The sequence below is a fragment of the Populus trichocarpa genome, chromosome 6 (genome assembly GCF_000002775.5).
Source record: "Populus trichocarpa isolate Nisqually-1 chromosome 6, P.trichocarpa_v4.1, whole genome shotgun sequence".
In the NCBI taxonomy this organism is placed as follows: Eukaryota; Viridiplantae; Streptophyta; class Magnoliopsida; order Malpighiales; family Salicaceae; genus Populus; species Populus trichocarpa.
Genome location: NC_037290.2, coordinates 890,372 through 907,133, shown reverse-complemented (window position 1 = coordinate 907,133; position 16,762 = coordinate 890,372). Strand labels below are relative to the sequence as shown.

At 34.7% G+C, this 16,762-nt stretch overlaps 2 protein-coding genes across 4 annotated transcripts; both read right to left on the bottom strand.

Moving 5' to 3' along the window:
* Positions 1-597: 597 nt before the first annotated feature.
* On the bottom strand, positions 598-4,070 carry LOC7458512 (disease resistance RPP13-like protein 4). 2 transcript variants are annotated; one of them, XM_024603852.2, is made up of 3 exons: positions 3,924-4,070; positions 3,758-3,804; positions 598-3,415 (listed from the first exon to the last, which is right to left on the bottom strand). In XM_024603852.2, the coding sequence occupies exon 3, from the start codon at positions 3,384-3,386 to the stop codon at positions 831-833; it is 2,556 nt and encodes an 851-aa protein (XP_024459620.1). In that variant the 5' UTR covers positions 3,387-3,415; positions 3,758-3,804; positions 3,924-4,070; the 3' UTR covers positions 598-830. The 2 variants fall into 2 exon arrangements, with proteins under 2 accessions (XP_024459620.1, XP_002307892.1); XM_002307856.4 differs by having other exon boundaries at positions 598-3,401.
* A 950-nt stretch (positions 4,071-5,020) lies between these two features.
* Positions 5,021-16,640, bottom strand: LOC7458511 (probable LRR receptor-like serine/threonine-protein kinase At1g53430). Of its 2 annotated transcripts, XM_052454152.1 has the most exons (21): positions 16,238-16,640; positions 15,630-15,735; positions 15,420-15,491; positions 15,216-15,287; positions 15,043-15,114; positions 14,854-14,925; positions 13,720-13,791; positions 13,528-13,599; positions 12,590-12,661; positions 12,390-12,461; positions 12,227-12,298; positions 11,968-12,039; positions 11,795-11,866; positions 11,584-11,655; positions 11,434-11,508; positions 11,087-11,158; positions 10,747-10,812; positions 10,572-10,649; positions 9,342-9,413; positions 9,071-9,207; positions 8,492-8,641 (listed from the first exon to the last, which is right to left on the bottom strand). In XM_052454152.1, exons 1-20 carry the CDS (start codon positions 16,455-16,457, stop codon positions 9,144-9,146), a joined length of 1,617 nt encoding a protein of 538 aa, XP_052310112.1. In that variant the 5' UTR covers positions 16,458-16,640; the 3' UTR covers positions 8,492-8,641; positions 9,071-9,143. The 2 variants fall into 2 exon arrangements, with proteins under 2 accessions (XP_052310111.1, XP_052310112.1); XM_052454151.1 differs by lacking the exons at positions 9,342-9,413; positions 10,572-10,649; positions 10,747-10,812; ... (14 more) ...; positions 15,630-15,735; positions 16,238-16,640 and adding exons at positions 5,021-5,491; positions 5,784-5,934; positions 6,352-6,583; ... (3 more) ...; positions 7,781-7,900; positions 8,010-8,202 and having other exon boundaries at positions 8,274-8,641; positions 9,071-9,190.
* Positions 16,641-16,762: the final 122 nt, after the last annotated feature.

Below are 16,762 nucleotides of genomic sequence, written 5' to 3'. Positions count from 1 at the left end.
TTCGTGGATGCCATCTCAACTTTCCATGACTTCCATTTTTATTCAATTCTATCTGGTTTGGTCTTTAATGCTTCTTGGTTTAATTAGAGATTTGAAAGAGAATCAACTCATTGGTAGCTTACCAATAGAACTTGGAATTTGACCAAGACTGTAAGCTTTTCTGGACCATTGTTTATAATACTATAACATAAAGAAGAAGAACAATGATAAATTGGAAATGTTTTCACTGTTCCAGTGATAAAGTAAGTAGCCATGTGAGGTCAAGGCCTCCATATTAGATGTGAAAGTTACTGTTCGCGATTTAGTTTAGAACTTTTTTATTATTTTTTAGTTTTGTTTAAGACCATTTTACTAGTATTTAATAATATAAATTCAAAACAAAGTTCTTATGGTTTAGACTTTTTTTAGTAGAATTTTATCTTTCATCATAATCAGTCTCCATCTAGCTGAACTTTCACTTTAGAAATATTTTTTTTTGAAGATAGATTGTGGCATCTCACTGTCAATCCCATAAAGAGAGAAATATTTCACATTTGCATGAACTCCCAAGTGCCCAAGTGTAATATATTATGCCATTATGGAATATCAAAACAACAATAATAAAAATACTCATTCCATTATGATGTTATTGAAATTCTACAGCAAAATAAAGGATTTTCTTAAAATAAACACTTAGTCTTTATGATGCTGAATACAAATCACAACCAAACTGAACAAACAAACAAACAAGCCAGCACACAGAGTTCTTGCCACACCGGTACATTTTCCACATCCTCAAAAGCTTTGTAGAGAAGATGATCCTTTGTTTTTTTTTTCCTATTCCCAACTCTTCAATCTTCACTCTTCCTCCATGTAGCCAGCTTGTCGAGAGGATGTGGAAAATTTATCAAATTCAGACAACCACTAACCTCTGCATATTGTAACGAAGGCATATCCTTTTCCACGTTTTTCCAGTCCAGCTTTAAATTTCGCAGGACCTTAAAACATAGACCTTCAATGTTCCAAGGAAAATCTCTTCCATCTACAGACAGAGGACTTGTTTGGAAGTCAATGATTTCTCCATTCTCAATACAAATGTATTGCAATTTAGAAAGCCTCTCAGGATTGATCCATGTAGGAAGAGTACCTTGGTGATAACGCCTGAGATACAACTCTTGGAGACTTGGAGGAGGTGAAAGGATATTAAGCATCGTAGAGATAATGTTGTCTTCACAATCTTGGGCATCAATGGCTAGTACCTTAAGCTTCTTGAGCTTCAAGAGTACCTCCCTTTCATTTTCTGTAATTTCACTGTCCTTGCCGATACTCATTCTCAGCACTCTTAGGTGGACAAGTTTTTCAAGATCACAAAACTTGCAACTTGCTGCTGATCTGCTACTGGATGCCACTTTGAATCCAGACAGTTCTTGAAGATAGGAGAGCCTTTCTATTCCTGAAGGTAGGTAATGGAAACAAGATCCTAAATCCAAGACCACCAACTTTTTCAAAGAAGTGATTTGATCTATTTTGCCTAGGTCATTGCGTCCAGCAAAAACCAAAAACTGAAGGTTGCGGAGCTTTCTGAACGAATATGGTACTTCTTTAAGGCCTACAATACCACTTAGATTCAAATATGCCAAGCGTTTAAGAGAGGAAATCCATTCCACGAGTTCCTCTGTAGAAATCTTCTCCAACTTAGTCAGGGAGAAATCCAACACTCTGAGAGAACCAAGCAACCCAAAATGCCTACCAAACACAACTTGATCATTAGTTGACATTATCAGCAAGGCTCTGAGCTTTGAACTTTTCTTCAATGGTTCTGGGTTCATTTCACTTGTAAAACCCAACCAACGGGAATTTGCAGTCATTTCCTGCTTGCCCTGTTCATCAAATTTGCCAAATGACTCTTCCTCTGCTATTCTAGTGGTCAGTTCCCTCACCATGTCATGCATCTTGCAACAGTAGACTCTTCCATCATATCCTCGTCTATTCACAGCTTCAACCAAGCACCTAGTGACTAGTTCAGAGAGGTAACGAAAACCCAATTCTTTTGCGGTTTTTGAGCCCTTGCCCTGGATTAGCCCCTCTGCAACCCACCAATGGACCAGTTGCTCTGCTTGTATCTCGGAGTCTTCAGGATAAACGGAGAAACACAATAGACATTGTTTTAAATGTATTGGAAGTTCATCATAGCTCAGTTGAAGAGACGCCATCACTGAGTTAAAATTTCTTCCGGCAGTCAGTTCATGAAAATTTTCATTGATTTCATTCCATTGGCGAACTGAATTTGATCTTGGAGCCAAAAGTGCTGCTATTGCCTTGATTGCCAGTGGAAGTCCCCCGCATTTCTCCAAGAGTTCTTTACCAACTCTTTCGAATTGAGCATCTGGGCATTTTCTATCCCTGCACCTGGAAAACGCAGATTTGCTGAACAGCAACCAGCTATCATTGGCTGTTAGCAATTTTGGCCGATGAACCCGTGACTTGTCAACTCCCATGCTAGTTAAGACTTCTTCGTTTCGAGTTGTGATTATGATGCAGCTGCTTTCTCCAACTGCACTCTGCAATCCTGAGAAAAATTGATTCCACCATCCTTGATTAATTTTCCATACATCATCCATAACAATGAGGCATGTCTTGCCTTTAAGTAGTTCATTGAGTTTGTGCAACATTTGAGCTTCATCAGACACAGAGCAATGCGATTCTAATTGTTCCAGCATGCTCCTCATGATCCTCATGTCACTTGAAACTTGAGAAACCGACACCCAAATCATGTTATCATAACGACCAGCTACATGTTGATCATTAAAAATTTTCTGGGCAAAGGTGGTTTTACCCAAGCCTCCCATCCCGACGATGCCGACTAGGAGAAGTTCATCTTTTGTGTCACCAATCCAGCCTTTTAACCTTTTCAGATCCTCTTCTAGTCCAATTATCTCAGACGGAACATAGTCCTGTGCTGTGTATTTCATACTCTGGGCTGTGTTATCTCCATGGTCGCTCTGGTCCTGGTATTTTAAATGCTCGCCTAGTGACTTCTCCATCTCCCCCAGTTTTGCATTAACGTCCTTCAACTTCTTGCCTGTTTGATACCAGAACAGTGGCTTCTTAAGTGTCAAACTGGTGCAGGATGCTTCTTTCTGATATTCATCTCTAACAAGGCAATCTGTCATTATGTTGTCAGCTTCGTAAATTAGGTCTCTCAAGCTAATCAAAATGGCCTTGACAACTTTCTTCTTTTCCTTGAGGTTCTCTGTGTCAGCAAGCAGGGCCTTTGTAAGGTCTAGCCTGGTCTTCATTAATTCAAACTGATCTTTGAAGTCAAGTGCAAATCTAGCATGTTCTTGCAGAGCTGTGAACACTTGTTGTGTCAGGCTTTGAAGCATAGCATCTACTACTACTGCCATCTTCTTGTATTTTACCTGTAGAAGAAAGTCTTTTTTTTTTTATTCCATAGTCATCTATAATGATAAACACGAATGCGATACAATCTAAAGCGTCCTACAGACCATATAGATTTTAAACTTCATTCCCATCTTTAGCCTTCTGAAATCCGAGCATTTCATCAATTACATGCAAGTAAATCATAGAATTTCTATTTTCTAGTCCTTGAAAAAAACATTTGATTAGAAAAATGGAAGGCACGTCCAGTTTCAGCAACAACCTACGTTGGCAAATTGACTCCATGGTTCAACGCAGGAAACCTTATCTGATCACTCGTAACCCAACATAACAAATGAACAGCCTTTAAAAGAGAAATTGAGTTAGAAATTCTTACCGATGGCTGCTTATAGATCTTGAATATTCAGGGCGGAAATTTAAATCCTGAAAGGACAGAAAAAGTTTATCAATCAAAGAACAAACGCTAGAAGTGAAAGCATACTCAAATAGCCTGAACCATAAAGACAAAGATGGTCATGAGAGCAAGAAAAAGAAAAATTCACCTTGCTGCAAGTGGCGGAGTTCGTTTAGCTGTGACCAAAGAACTGTAAAGAACTACTGAGAGAAGCCATACCATAGTCCAAGCATTGGAGATTAGAATAATTTTGGGGTCATCATTGCTAATATAAAAGGGCTGAGGTATAGATGCTTTGTTAAAGCCACTTTCTCTTTTTTGGCAGATAGCTGAAGTGGGGCAATTATAGGGAAAAAATAGTGGGAAAATAAAAAAGAAGAAGACAAATAATGGGGCCACCACTAAAAATGACCTAAGTCATGTTTGATGGATTCCACAACATTTATTTTAGACTTGTCAAGAAGATAAATTCCCTTCAAAATTATTTTTCTTGATGTTCCTTGTAGATATTCAAAAATAAGGGAATTAACTAAATAATTTTCTATTTTCCATCTAGCCTTCAAAATTATGTTTCTTGATGTTCCTTGTAGATATTCAAGAATAAGGGAATTAACTAAATAATTTTCTATTTTCCACCACTAAAAATGACCTAAGTCATGGTTGATGGATCCCACAACATCTATTTTAGACTTGTCAAGAAGGTAGATTCCCTTTAAAATTATTTTTCTTGATGTTCCTTGTAGATATTCAAGAATTAAATAAATAATTTTCTATTTTCCACCACTAAAAATGACCCAAGTCATGGTTGATGTATCCACAACATCCATTTTAGACTTGTCACCAAGGTAGATTCCTTCAAAGTTATTTTTCTTGATGTTCCTTGTAGATATTCAAGAATAAGGGAATTAACTAAATAATTTTCTATTTTTGCAATATTGTGTCCTTTGGATGACTAAATTGATGTATTTGATTTTATTTTGTTGTCTCTCTCAAATAAGTTAAGAAAACACACATCCAAAAACTTGGTGAAAACAAGAGCCAGCTTTGTGCATTGGAATCTGTAAAGAAAAGTCTACTATTCTTGGCATATACCTTTTCTTAATTTTTTGATTTTTTTGGCAAAAGACGTACATTTTGGGGCATCTAAAAAAACAAGAGGACTCTCTTATGGTACCAGAGGGAGTGTTTTTTTACTCCAATATTTTCCAAGAAGATTCCAATAAAAAAGACAAGGACATCAAGGAATAAAAGAAAACAATGAGATAAATATCCATAAATATAGAGAAATTGACAAACCACACAATCGCAAGCTATATCGACCATCAGGTCTTGCAGGACAGACTGCAAATCGTTCCAAGGTATTGATCACTTTGAAAAACACAAGGACATCAAGGAAAAGAAACCAAGGAGATAACTATCCATAAATGTAGAGAAACTAAACAAAACACACAGCCACAAGCTATATCGACCATCCGGTAACGCAGGACAGACGCCAAATCATGCCGAGGTATTGATCTCTTTAGAAATATCCTCAATGGTTTTTGAACGTTCAAGTACAGCCACAACCTGAGACATTGTAGGCCTGAGAGAAGGTGATTGATCGGTGCACATTATTGCCAGGTTCAAGGCAATGCTTGCTTGTCCGCTTTCACTACTAGTGTCCAACCTTGTGTAAACTAGCTGTTCAAGTTCTTGCTTCGCATGCAACTTACTGGCCTGCATTTATGTGAGAACCTATAAGCAATAAGTCCTCAAAAGAGCATCATATCTACATGCTTTTACTCCCTATTAATGTCCGATCGATGGATACTAATAATACTGAAACATCCAATCCTAAATTAGGAGTTTCTTGAATACATCAATTGGATGATGGTTGCTATGAGACCGGAAAATATCAATGGTAGATTCTTCTTTTTCCATTTTTTAAGATAAAGCATTGAAGCGGGTACTTAATTTTTGTTATTTTGACAAAAAGTTTAATTAAAGAAAAACTGTATCTAGCTCTTACCGTATCTAGAAGAAAAACAGAGTTTTCGTCCCCAGTAGAATCTGCATTATTTTTCCCACTAACGATTTCAAGAAGAAGGATCCCAAAACTGAAGACATCGACCTTGACAGTCATGGCTCTTCGGGTTGCATATTCTGGTGCCATGTATGAACTGAAATTGCAAAGAAATGATAGATTAAATAGGGAACCCGATTTCTTTCTCTAAGCAGCCTGGTGTCAACTATCAGCCGAAAAGGCAAAGTTATTAAACCCGGTCCGGGATCATAAATTAGGTGGTTAACCAATGTTCAATTTAAAATGGAGTTGTTTTAAGTGTTTTTTTTAAAGTTAAAACTATATTTTTTCTAAAAAAAAATCAAATGAAGTTTTGACTGAGTTAGTCGTGAGTTAGTCTGCTAAGTTAATTGGATTTGACCGAATTAACTCCTATCATATTTACTTTAAAACCCGACCCGAGACATCTTTAATAACAGTATGAAAAGGTGCATTACTATGATCGGCACCTTTCCAGTATTCAGAATTAAACTTCATAGAGGAAAAAAAAATTGTAAGATAATTTTATACTTACAGTTGTTTTCCTGCTCCAACTGCAATGTATGGATTTCCCTCCTCGTAAAGCTTTGCCAATCCAAAATCTGATATTTTGGGATTCAAACTTGCATCAAGCAGAATATTAGTGGATTTAATGTTTCGGTGAATTATTTGTGGCTTCCTTTCATGTAGATACTTCAAACCCTTTGCTATTCCCCTGCAGATATTAAATCTTTTTTGCCAATCAAGTTGCACTTTAGGATTTGAATCTGCAAATAACCAAGTCAATACTCAATCTCTCACACACACATATAGCGATATAAGTTAAATTTTGTGTGAGGACAAAAAATGGCTTCAATTCAGTTATGTCATGTTCTTCATTGAAATTGTTTTGATTGATCCACATATAAACAACTAAATCATTACCTGTGCTTTTTTGAATTGTTTGTGGATTCCATCTAAGTAGATTCTTCAAAGCCTTCGCTATACCCTGGCAGATTGTAGATCTTTCCGGCGAATCGAGTTGCTCGGTAGAATTTGTACCTGCAAATCCCCATGGCACTAGTCAATATCCTCTCACGTTGTAGATTTTGAAAATCAAACTCAACACACACACACACACACACACACACAGAGCAGTGAAGCCTTTCAAAGTTCCAAGAGTTTTATGAAGGTGGAAGCTAAACCACTTACAATCTCAAAAGATGAACAACAATCGTGAGTAACTGTTGTATAGAGAGAATAAAATTTGAATACAAAACAATACAAAAGGTTAATTAAAAAATTTAGACACAGAAACGTAAAATATCATGAAAAAAGGATACCTCATCTATGGTTTTATAATATTCTTTCATGAAATGAAACATATCAAATAAATCCTAGCTACATAACAGAAGCAACATGGTTATCAACGCTGGGATTGAAACTGAGATAAAAAAAAAAATACCAAATAAAACTTGTCCAAGTGAGCCATGTTTCATGTATTCGTAGATGAGCAAATGCAGGTGCCTTTTGGAATAACTAGCAAGCAATGTAACAACGTTGTCATGTTTCAAGTCCAAGGCCTTCTTAGCATAAACTTCGCTTGCTATTTCATCAACTGCTTTTGACTTTGGGTCTAGCTTCTTCACTGCTACTGTCAGATTTGGCAGGTCAGCCTGCATTCTCCACATGAAGAAACGAAGAGAAATCAAAGAAAATAAAAAAATTATCCCTTTAAAGACAAAATTTTATGAGCAAGAAATTTTTTTAACCTTGTATACTATCCCAGAACGCCCCCTACCAAGCTCGTTCTCGGGGCTAAAATTTCCAGTTGCATCAACGATCTGTTTAAGGGTGAAAGGTTTTCCTCCGATCTTCAGTTTTGTTTCTATTCCAATAACAAATGAATTAAACCACAATTATCTTAAGAATTATTCAGATAGATAACAGATTATGTTCATAAATCTTCTTCTCTTAGTGTTTACCCCGTAATTCTCTGTCTCCTATCCAGCCCATTCTCCACATGAAAGCCAGCAGCAGCAGCAGAAATAAAATACAGCTTACTGCAATCACCGCAATTTCCCAAGGACGTAGTTTTCTGGGAACTTTGGAAACAAAAAACAGCAGCTTGTAAAATGCAAGCAATAATTTATTCTCAGAGTAACAGAATTCTGGGTTTTATCAGAAAAGGGTAAGTGTTGCTTCCTTTCCTACCACGGGTGACTGAAATAGCTGATATGAGAGGTCCATTGATAGCAGGTGGATTGTACAGAGATCCTTTGCCAGTCCAGAAGAAATGGATCTCCAACGAACCATCACGTATTTTGGTGGTGTATTGTCGCTTTAGTTCTTCATTTTGTCCTCCAAGAGCTTCCTTTATGTTGAGGTCTTTCTCCACTCTCTCTTTCTGCCATCAAGAGTTCCTTAAGAGTGTGATATTACTACATAAATTGGCATTCTGAAAAGTGAAATACTTACCTGAATATACACATCGAACACACGTTTCCCTACTCTGCTGTTATCTTCTCCCTTCGAGTATAATGTTTCAGCAAAATGAAGTGTCACATGGTACTTGCCATTACTCAAGCAAAGCCCATAATACGTTAGAGAGACAGGAGCAAGGCGGAAATTGTTATCTAATTTTGCCTCGGGACTGGAAACTTCACATGTCGAGTTTCTTACTAAAGTACTGTCATTGATTCTGGCCCAAAAGTAGTCTCCAGAATAGCTATAAGCCCAATCGTCGTTTGGACTTTGAAAAAAATTTGATGTTGAGGTATCGTTATGATAATGAGCCTTTCCCACGGTTACCTCCTCACCACCACAATTTATAAACAAGGATTTGTCTGCGAGAAAACTTATTTTCAGTAGAAAGATGATTGTTCTCATAAAGTGGATAGAATTCAGTAGAAACAATTCTCTCCATATTATTTTCAATGATTAAGTTAGATGAGAATTTCATCAATAGACCTCTTGTCTAATTTTAGTGATTTCCTTCTACTTGCAAGGAAGTGTTATGTTCAAACCCTCTCTTTAGAGAGTTTGAGACTAGAAAATGCCCTTTTAAAGAGACCAAAATAGCTCCTCAACTTTGGCCATGGTGGCCAATCTAGTTCATGTACTAATGCTAACTCCTAGACAGTTTGTCTAATGACTAAGGATTGTAGCTTTCTATCTGTGTAAAGAAAGAAGAAGAAGGTTTAAATAACTAATTCCAATTTGATATACAGTATATGCAAAACAACTTCATTTAGCTATCAGAAGAATGAACATACGCTTTCGACGACATGTTTCCTTCTGCATCATCTTATCTATGAAAGATCTAAGAAATTAACAGAGAAATTTTTGTTAGAAATACTTCATGATTACTCTTGTTGTAGAAAATGATGATACCACATACCTAGTCGGATGACTGAAAAAGCACCAAGATCATGGATCATAAAAAAAAAAAAAAAAATCAGTGTGAAACTTTCAAAACTGATTTACGAAAGTAAATAACAGTGTCACAGAAAGCCAGATGAACAGGAGCCTGCTCTGTCCCCTTACATGTGTACTTGTTCCGGTCCCCAGCATGTTGAATTTGTACAGTTCCCTTTGAAGTTATTGTATGAAAGATACCTGCAAAATAACAATTGATAAACATGAAGCTTATATAATTTTAATTACGTACTCTCTATAGCCATGTTTTTAATAAAATCCACGATTATAAAAAATAAAATAAAATAAAATTACGTACTCTCTAAAATGCTTCATATTTCAACACGATGTTGAGGTGGAAAAGAAACAATTTAGTCAAGGAGAAGGAGAAATTACCATTTTACAAACAACACATTCGTAATGCAGGCACTCATATATATATATATTCTTTAAAATCCTTTGTTGATTATATACTATGAATTATTTAATAAAATCTTAATATTTTAACACATTCCGTGTTAGAGAGTTAATATAAAATCATTCCAGATATTTTATTTAATGGTTTAAAGTTTTGAATTAAAATAGTTTTTTAATATAATATTAAAGAATTGCCGATTAAATGATCATCAATTTGAAACTAATTATCATATTCTTTCTAATTAAAACTAATTTTATATATAAAATAGTGATAAACTTGTGCAAGTTTCAAGTTCAAAAAATATATTTCTAAGAAAAAATTGTACTAGAAAATAATACAAATCATATTCTGAAACCTTATCGAATAACTTAAAATTTTGTGTTGAGATGATACTTTGATAACAATCATAAATTCATTTAAATCTAACTTAAATTAATACTTTAACACAAAGTAGTACTAGACATGTGTAAGTTTTAAATTTAAAGAGTTTTTATTTGAGAATATTATCACAAAACTATTTCAGGGATATCACATAATAACTTAATATTATGTAATTGTTGAGCCTAACAACTAACTCTATGTAGGTTGAGCAATTTTGATGGATATGATTTATTGCTATTGCTATTCCTGTTTAAATACAATACAAACATTACAAATAAATATAATTATAATAACTATAATAATACAGTTTTTTAATGATTTACAAGTGATTTATTAAGCACCTATTATAGCCATTAAGAACATGGCTTAACAGAAAAAAATACACTATAATAATATAGTTAAATATATATGAATGATTGAACAAATAAAAAATATGTACACTATTGCCAATCTACTCTTGCACTATTGAATCATGCTTCACGCCAAGAGTAAGTAAAGTAAAATTCCATAGCAGTAAGTTATACTAAGGAAATTTGTTGTCAATCTAAGTACTGTCTTACGTTTCAGGATAGGAAGATCGATTTTGCTTGCTAGTGATCCAGGACGGAAGCTCATCAAGCAAGTTGTTTGTTAGAAATCTACGCGGGAAACAACAACCCGTTAGCAACATTGGTCTGCCAGCTGTACATTATCATAAAAATAAACAGAAACGTCTAATGCTTGAAGAACACATACAACTTGTAACTAATGTTCTGAAATGAATCGGGAATGCCACCAGTTAAGTTGTTGAAACTCAGGTCACTGCAAGACAAAAGCAAAACACATCGAATATTGGTTCTATAGCACTCAACATAGATAATATCATATTGAATTTTATACTGAAGTTTGAAAGAATAAGCAAGAGTTGCGAATAAGTGCAGGGAGCCAAAATACCAAAGATTTTAAGCAATTTCTTGTGCACTGGCGCAACATTAAGTGCGGTGCTGCGGTGGTTGCACCGCAATACCAAAAGTAGTAGCCTTAGATGAATAAGAAGTTAAACTACCTAAAGTGGAATAAATATTTGAGAACGTACAGATATATTAACTGAGGCCATCGGCCAATGTATTCAGGTATTTGGCCACTAATATCGCAATTCCTCAGAACCCTGTATAAACAATTGAAGAAGTAAGGGAATCATATTTGAAGATTTAGTTTTCATTTATCAGGATGAGCAATATATAGGCCTTGATCTAGCTAAATAAAAAGAAACTAGCCCTCACCTTCCTAAATGCCACCCCGTCCTTCTTAAGTTTTGATCCTAGAATTAATCTCCTATTTAATATCTCTAGTTTTGATCCTATGATAGCTTCTAACGCCAGACTTTAGCTTCCATGATGGATAACCAGCAATTAACACTATATGGAGAGAAACAATACTCACACTTTAGTCAAACTTCCAGATATTACTTCATGTTTTGGGAAAGATATTCCAGGATTACTTACGTCACTGACCAACCTGGAATCATCGAACAAGACTTTAGAGTTCATTAATAAGAAAATAAAATGCATGGCATCACAGGGTTGCACATACAAGAACTTCAATTTTTGCAGACTAAAAGTTTCCGCAGGCAGATTCCCTTCAAAATTATTTCCTATAAGATCCCTGACAATTACATAATAACATGGTCAGCTAAAACGAATTGGTTAGCTTTGATAAATTTAATTAACTCCTCTATAGATCATATCATATTAAAGAATAATGAGAAAAAAAAAAAAACAAACACTCATTATAGAACACTTACAGTTTGGTGAGACTGCCCCATTTTCCAAAATAATTAGGTATCTTACCAGACAAATAGTTTCCACCAACTACACTGCATTGACACAAAAGCCTTCTTTTAATTAATGACAACACATAGTAGAATTAAATACATTACAATGATACACGAAAAAAAATATCAAGGAAGAAACTTACAAGTCTTTCATTTTGGTAAGTTTTGCATATGTCTCAGGAATACTTCCGTTAAACTTGTTGGATGACAAGTAGCTGGAAGAAATTAGGGCCAAAGATATGACAACGTATTATATCTTGACAATGAGGCATTTTTAAACTCAAACTCTCTAGAGGAGGATTGAACCTTGCATGCTATACCATTCCTCCCTTAGGATGACTGGCATTGATGACTGACCAATTCGACTTCCCCATTGTTAAAAATAAAAAGAAAGATACTTACAGGAATTGAAGTTTGACCAAATTCTCAAGTTCCTTAGGAAGGTTTCCCTCGAGATCATTGTCATCCAGATACCTTTTTACAAAGGGAAACAGAGGAATAAGTAGGTGACTTATAGTACACTTGGAAGAGAAAATAAAAGAAGCGGTGAGTGTATTCTTCATACAAAGTATGGAGGGAAGACAGGTTTCCCAGTTCGACAGGAATATGGCCTGACAACGAGTTACTATAAAGATCCCTGCACATTGAATGACACAATGTGTATGTGCAATGAAAAAATAATCATGTTTGAATGATAACAGCAGTAAACATTGTTGAAACCATGTATATTCATGTAACTTAATAACTGGTTCTGAAGTTCCTTACAGAATTGTTAGGTTGGAGAGTGTGCCCAAAGTTCTGGGTATAGTACCACTCAGGCTGTTGAACCGAAGAGAGCTGCGACATGACGATGCACAAATATTCGATTTAGAAGCTAATTGTAGATTCATGATTGTACTAAAAAAATATGTTTTTCTTACAAAGTAAAAAGTTAAATTGTTAGCATTCCACAAACATTAAGTTATTAGAGTATATACTAATTATATTAAAGGATTGTTGAGATTCAATGATAAAGATATGGTTTTTTTTTAAGAGAGTAGTCCACCCACTTGTGTTATATGTGCACACGGGCACGCACGCTCATCACGTGCATGCCAGTTGTTTTTTAACAAAGTGGCAGTGACGCGCTGCACTTTACCTTCATTGGTTTAATTTTATAGTGAAGGAAGAATATTTGGTTAATAAGACGGTGAAAATCTCAAGTCTCAAAATGTTTTTATTTGAGGGAGAGAGGGTGTTAAAAAATTATTATAAAACCATCATTTGAATCTCATTTAAATATTTAAGTTGATATAATTCACACTATAATCTTAAAGATCAAAACAAACTTTTTAGTAACTAACTAGTTGATATTCAAACCGAACGTCTCATATTTATAACCCAAAATGTTAAGTGGAATGATCACCACTTGGTGAGAACACAGAAAAACAAAACAACAACTAAATCTAACGGACAAATTAACTGCATCAAACGTTGTTTTGGCCAATGAACGCCTCGTATTTAACCATCGTAAAAAGTGTCATCTGAGATTTTACACATAACATTGATTCTGTGTAATCAATGTTTTTTTTTTTTTTTTTTATGTATTTAATTTGAAAGACTTCTTATGTACAGTTGCTATCTATCCATTAATTACCAGCTCTACTTAATTTTCACCACACAAGAAAAGGAGTAGATGTTCGGCTATATGGAGAAAGACTTACATCTCTACCAATTTTTTGCAATCACTTATGCTGTCTGGTATACGGCCTGTCAATTTATTGCTTTGAAGATACCTGATTTTCAGGACATATATACGAGTGAGGATACACACACACACACACAAATACATGTAAAACCAAGAGTAGAGATATAAAAGCAAAGGTAGCATACAGAGATAGATAGCATTGACTTACAAATAGCCAAGCGATTGTAAACCAGTCAGGTTCTGAGGGATTTCACCATCAAGATTGTTGTCGGAAAGCATGCTGTTCGGGTGCAATCATCACGGGTTCCAAGAAGAGAAAGACTTTCAGTAAATTGCAATTGACTGAATTAAATAAACTTTCTTATTAGAACATTCAATGGAACTTCTTAGAGCATAGTTCAAAATTCTTAGCATGGTTATGATCATTAGAGGCTAGAATGTTGTTCAGTTGAAGTCACCACACTCACACATATATACCAGAAGAAAAAGACCTTCAGTTAATTTCAACGGATTGAATTATGTACTTTTATGAATATTGGTAATAAAACAGTCAATAGAACTTTTTAGCGCAGTGTTTGAAATGATTAGCAAAATTATATATGATGTAGCAAAGTTATATTTCTTCACTATCTTTAGAGACAATACACTCTATATCAAGTAATCTTGCAAGAGAAATTGGTGGTTGTTGTATACCTCTTTCTTACATGCACATAGGATCCATGAAAATTGTCCATATATCTGATTTTTATATGAGAAGGGACAATACAAATGCCATTGAAAAACAAACAGGTATATCTTGGATTAGCTTTTCATTTGTGTGGAGAATAAGTTTGTCTAATGCTTAACATAATTTTATAAGAGTATCTTTATCTCTTAAATCATTCTAAGCATGCTCCTATGCTTCTTTAAAGGGAGGATTTTATTGCATAATTTGTTTTATATTGTTTATTATGACCAAAAGCAATTTTACAAATATTCTTTTACAGCTTAAAGATAAAAAGACGAAGCCAAGCACCATTTAAATTAAATTGAACTATGGAACAATGATTTGCAGCTTTCTTGCACGATTCTGCCTCATTATGAGTCGACGCAAATTATTGAATCTCACAGCCATTTTATTATAAGTTGTATATAATTTATTAGTTATATGATTGGACTGAACTACGTACACTTTTTCTAATATATTTTATTGCCAAAGTGTTATAGTTCAATTGATGTTAATATTTTTATTTTTCTGTAACCAAAAAAAAAAAAAAAATTGTTCTCTCTTGACTCAACTCTATCACGATCACATTAAAAAGAAAAGGAATGGAAGGTAAAAGTTTTCTTATGAAGTACTTACAGTACTGTCAGATTACGTAAATTTGTCAGGCTCGCAGGAATGGAACCGGTCAACGCATTGCTTGTAAGGTTCCTGGTTTTTGCACAAAGAAATTGTACTCTTAGAAATGCATTTTCTTTGTTTGTTTCTTGTTTTGTGAGAAAAAAAAGGATTAAATCCTAAAACTGGAAGCAACTGGGACAGACTTACAGGGATTTCAGACTCTGCAACGGTGTCAGGTTATCAGGTATCGACCCGGTCAATAGATTGTTTGCAAGGTCCCTGATTTTTGCACAAAGGCATTTTACCGTTAGAATTAAGCAGAGCCTATGCCATCATTTATATATATATATATAGAATCACGAATCATAGCTTTAACATACAATTTTTCGAGACGCTGTAATTTCCCTAGCGAGGAAGGAATCACACCAGTAAGCAGATTGTTGGATAGATTACTGTTATGGCAATATCATCAAACCTCAATTTCCATCATCGTGACCACTGTAGGTGTTTAGCTCAACAAGCACAGCACACGGCACAGTATTATATGAACAAGTCATGCAATGAGATGGAGTGATGGTACTTACAGTATTTTCAAGTTCTCAAAGTCACCTATTGAAGAGGAAATCTGTCCGTCTAAATTTTTGCCTGCCAAATTTCTGACATAGAAATTAAAGTGATTCACAAAAAGAGGAATATTTTTTTATAGGTTTCATGCAAACTTTCTCTTAATTTCTCCTTCTATTGCTTGATTTTGTTAATAACGAACTGATTTTATAATCAAGTCTAGGACATACATTTCAGTGATGGAACAAGCTTCATTGCTGTTATGACAGGAACATTTAATCTTCGCACCCTCTCCAGTGGTCTGCAAACTGCTGAAAAGGAGTCGAAGAGCATTTTCTGCCAAAGGTTTCAACACACAAAAGTTCTTTTGATTAAATCGCAACAAGATATTCACATGTTCAAGATGAAAATACTTAATCTACATTAATACATAAATGGAATAAATTGAACAAGAAAAGAAAATTTGAGGACCACATAAATTTGAATTGAGTGTTCTAAATAATGATTTCAATCTAAAAGTTTATATGAAATGAGGGTTTATAATTTAATGAAAATATTTTTAAAAGCTATGCTAAATAGTCTCTGATATCATATTAAAATAACTATCTTAACTTAACAATTTAAATCATCAAATAAAATTTTAGATTTATATCTCTCTTTAATTTTATATTATCTTCTCAATCAACTTAATTCAAAGAAACTTTTTAATCTTCTACCCCCATGCTTTAACTCTATCCTACGTCAATTAGTAATTAAAGCTTGGTGGGGTTCAATTCTAGATAACAACTAAACATATATTCAGCATCTTCGAAAGAATAGGAGATCGATTAATTCGTACCTTCAGAACCTGTAAGGATACAATTATTTGTAGTACTGTTATCGCCATTATCAGCAGCAGCTTTCGTTCCAATATTGAAAGTAGTGCCAGTGCCAAGTTGCCATAGAAGAAGAGAGACGAAGAGAAGAAGTCTACTAATGAGTATTACTGACAATTCAGAAGCCATTAGTTTCGACATAGCAGTAGTACTTCTGCTGTGCTTTGCTTGGTGAGGGTGCATGTGCCACTACTCTTGTGTTCTTATATATAAATGTACATGCAGAAAAAAGATAAAACACCTTGTAATTCACAACTGTGTTGTCAAAAGAGAGATTATCAACAACTGGCAATCTAATGCTTTGTTCTCTTCAACAGCTTTGTTGTTTTCCTCTTCCGGAAGTTATCTTCAAAATTCAAAGGAGTGATATCATCTCACTACGTCAAGGTGGGGAAACAGGGATTGATGGGCTATTGGATAGCGACAAAAGAGGAAGATTTCTTTTGGAAAGCAACCAAAGTAATTGATTCTGCATGCATTAATGCCTT

Bases quoted from the DNA above. Each gene is read 5' to 3' on its own strand.
- LOC7458512 (XM_024603852.2), bottom strand. From the start codon at position 3,386: ATGGCAGTAGTAGTAGATGCTATGCTTCAAAGCCTGACACAACAAGTG.
- LOC7458511 (XM_052454151.1), bottom strand. From the start codon at position 9,101: ATGATGCAGAAGGAAACATGTCGTCGAAAGC. The intron at 7,472-7,567 runs GTTAAAAAAATT...TGGAGAATGCAG, and splicing joins GTTCTGGGATAGTATACAAG to GCTGACCTGCCAAATCTGAC. The intron at 6,858-7,260 runs GTATTTTTTTTT...GGGGATTTGCAG, and splicing joins ACTTGGACAAGTTTTATTTG to GTACAAATTCTACCGAGCAA.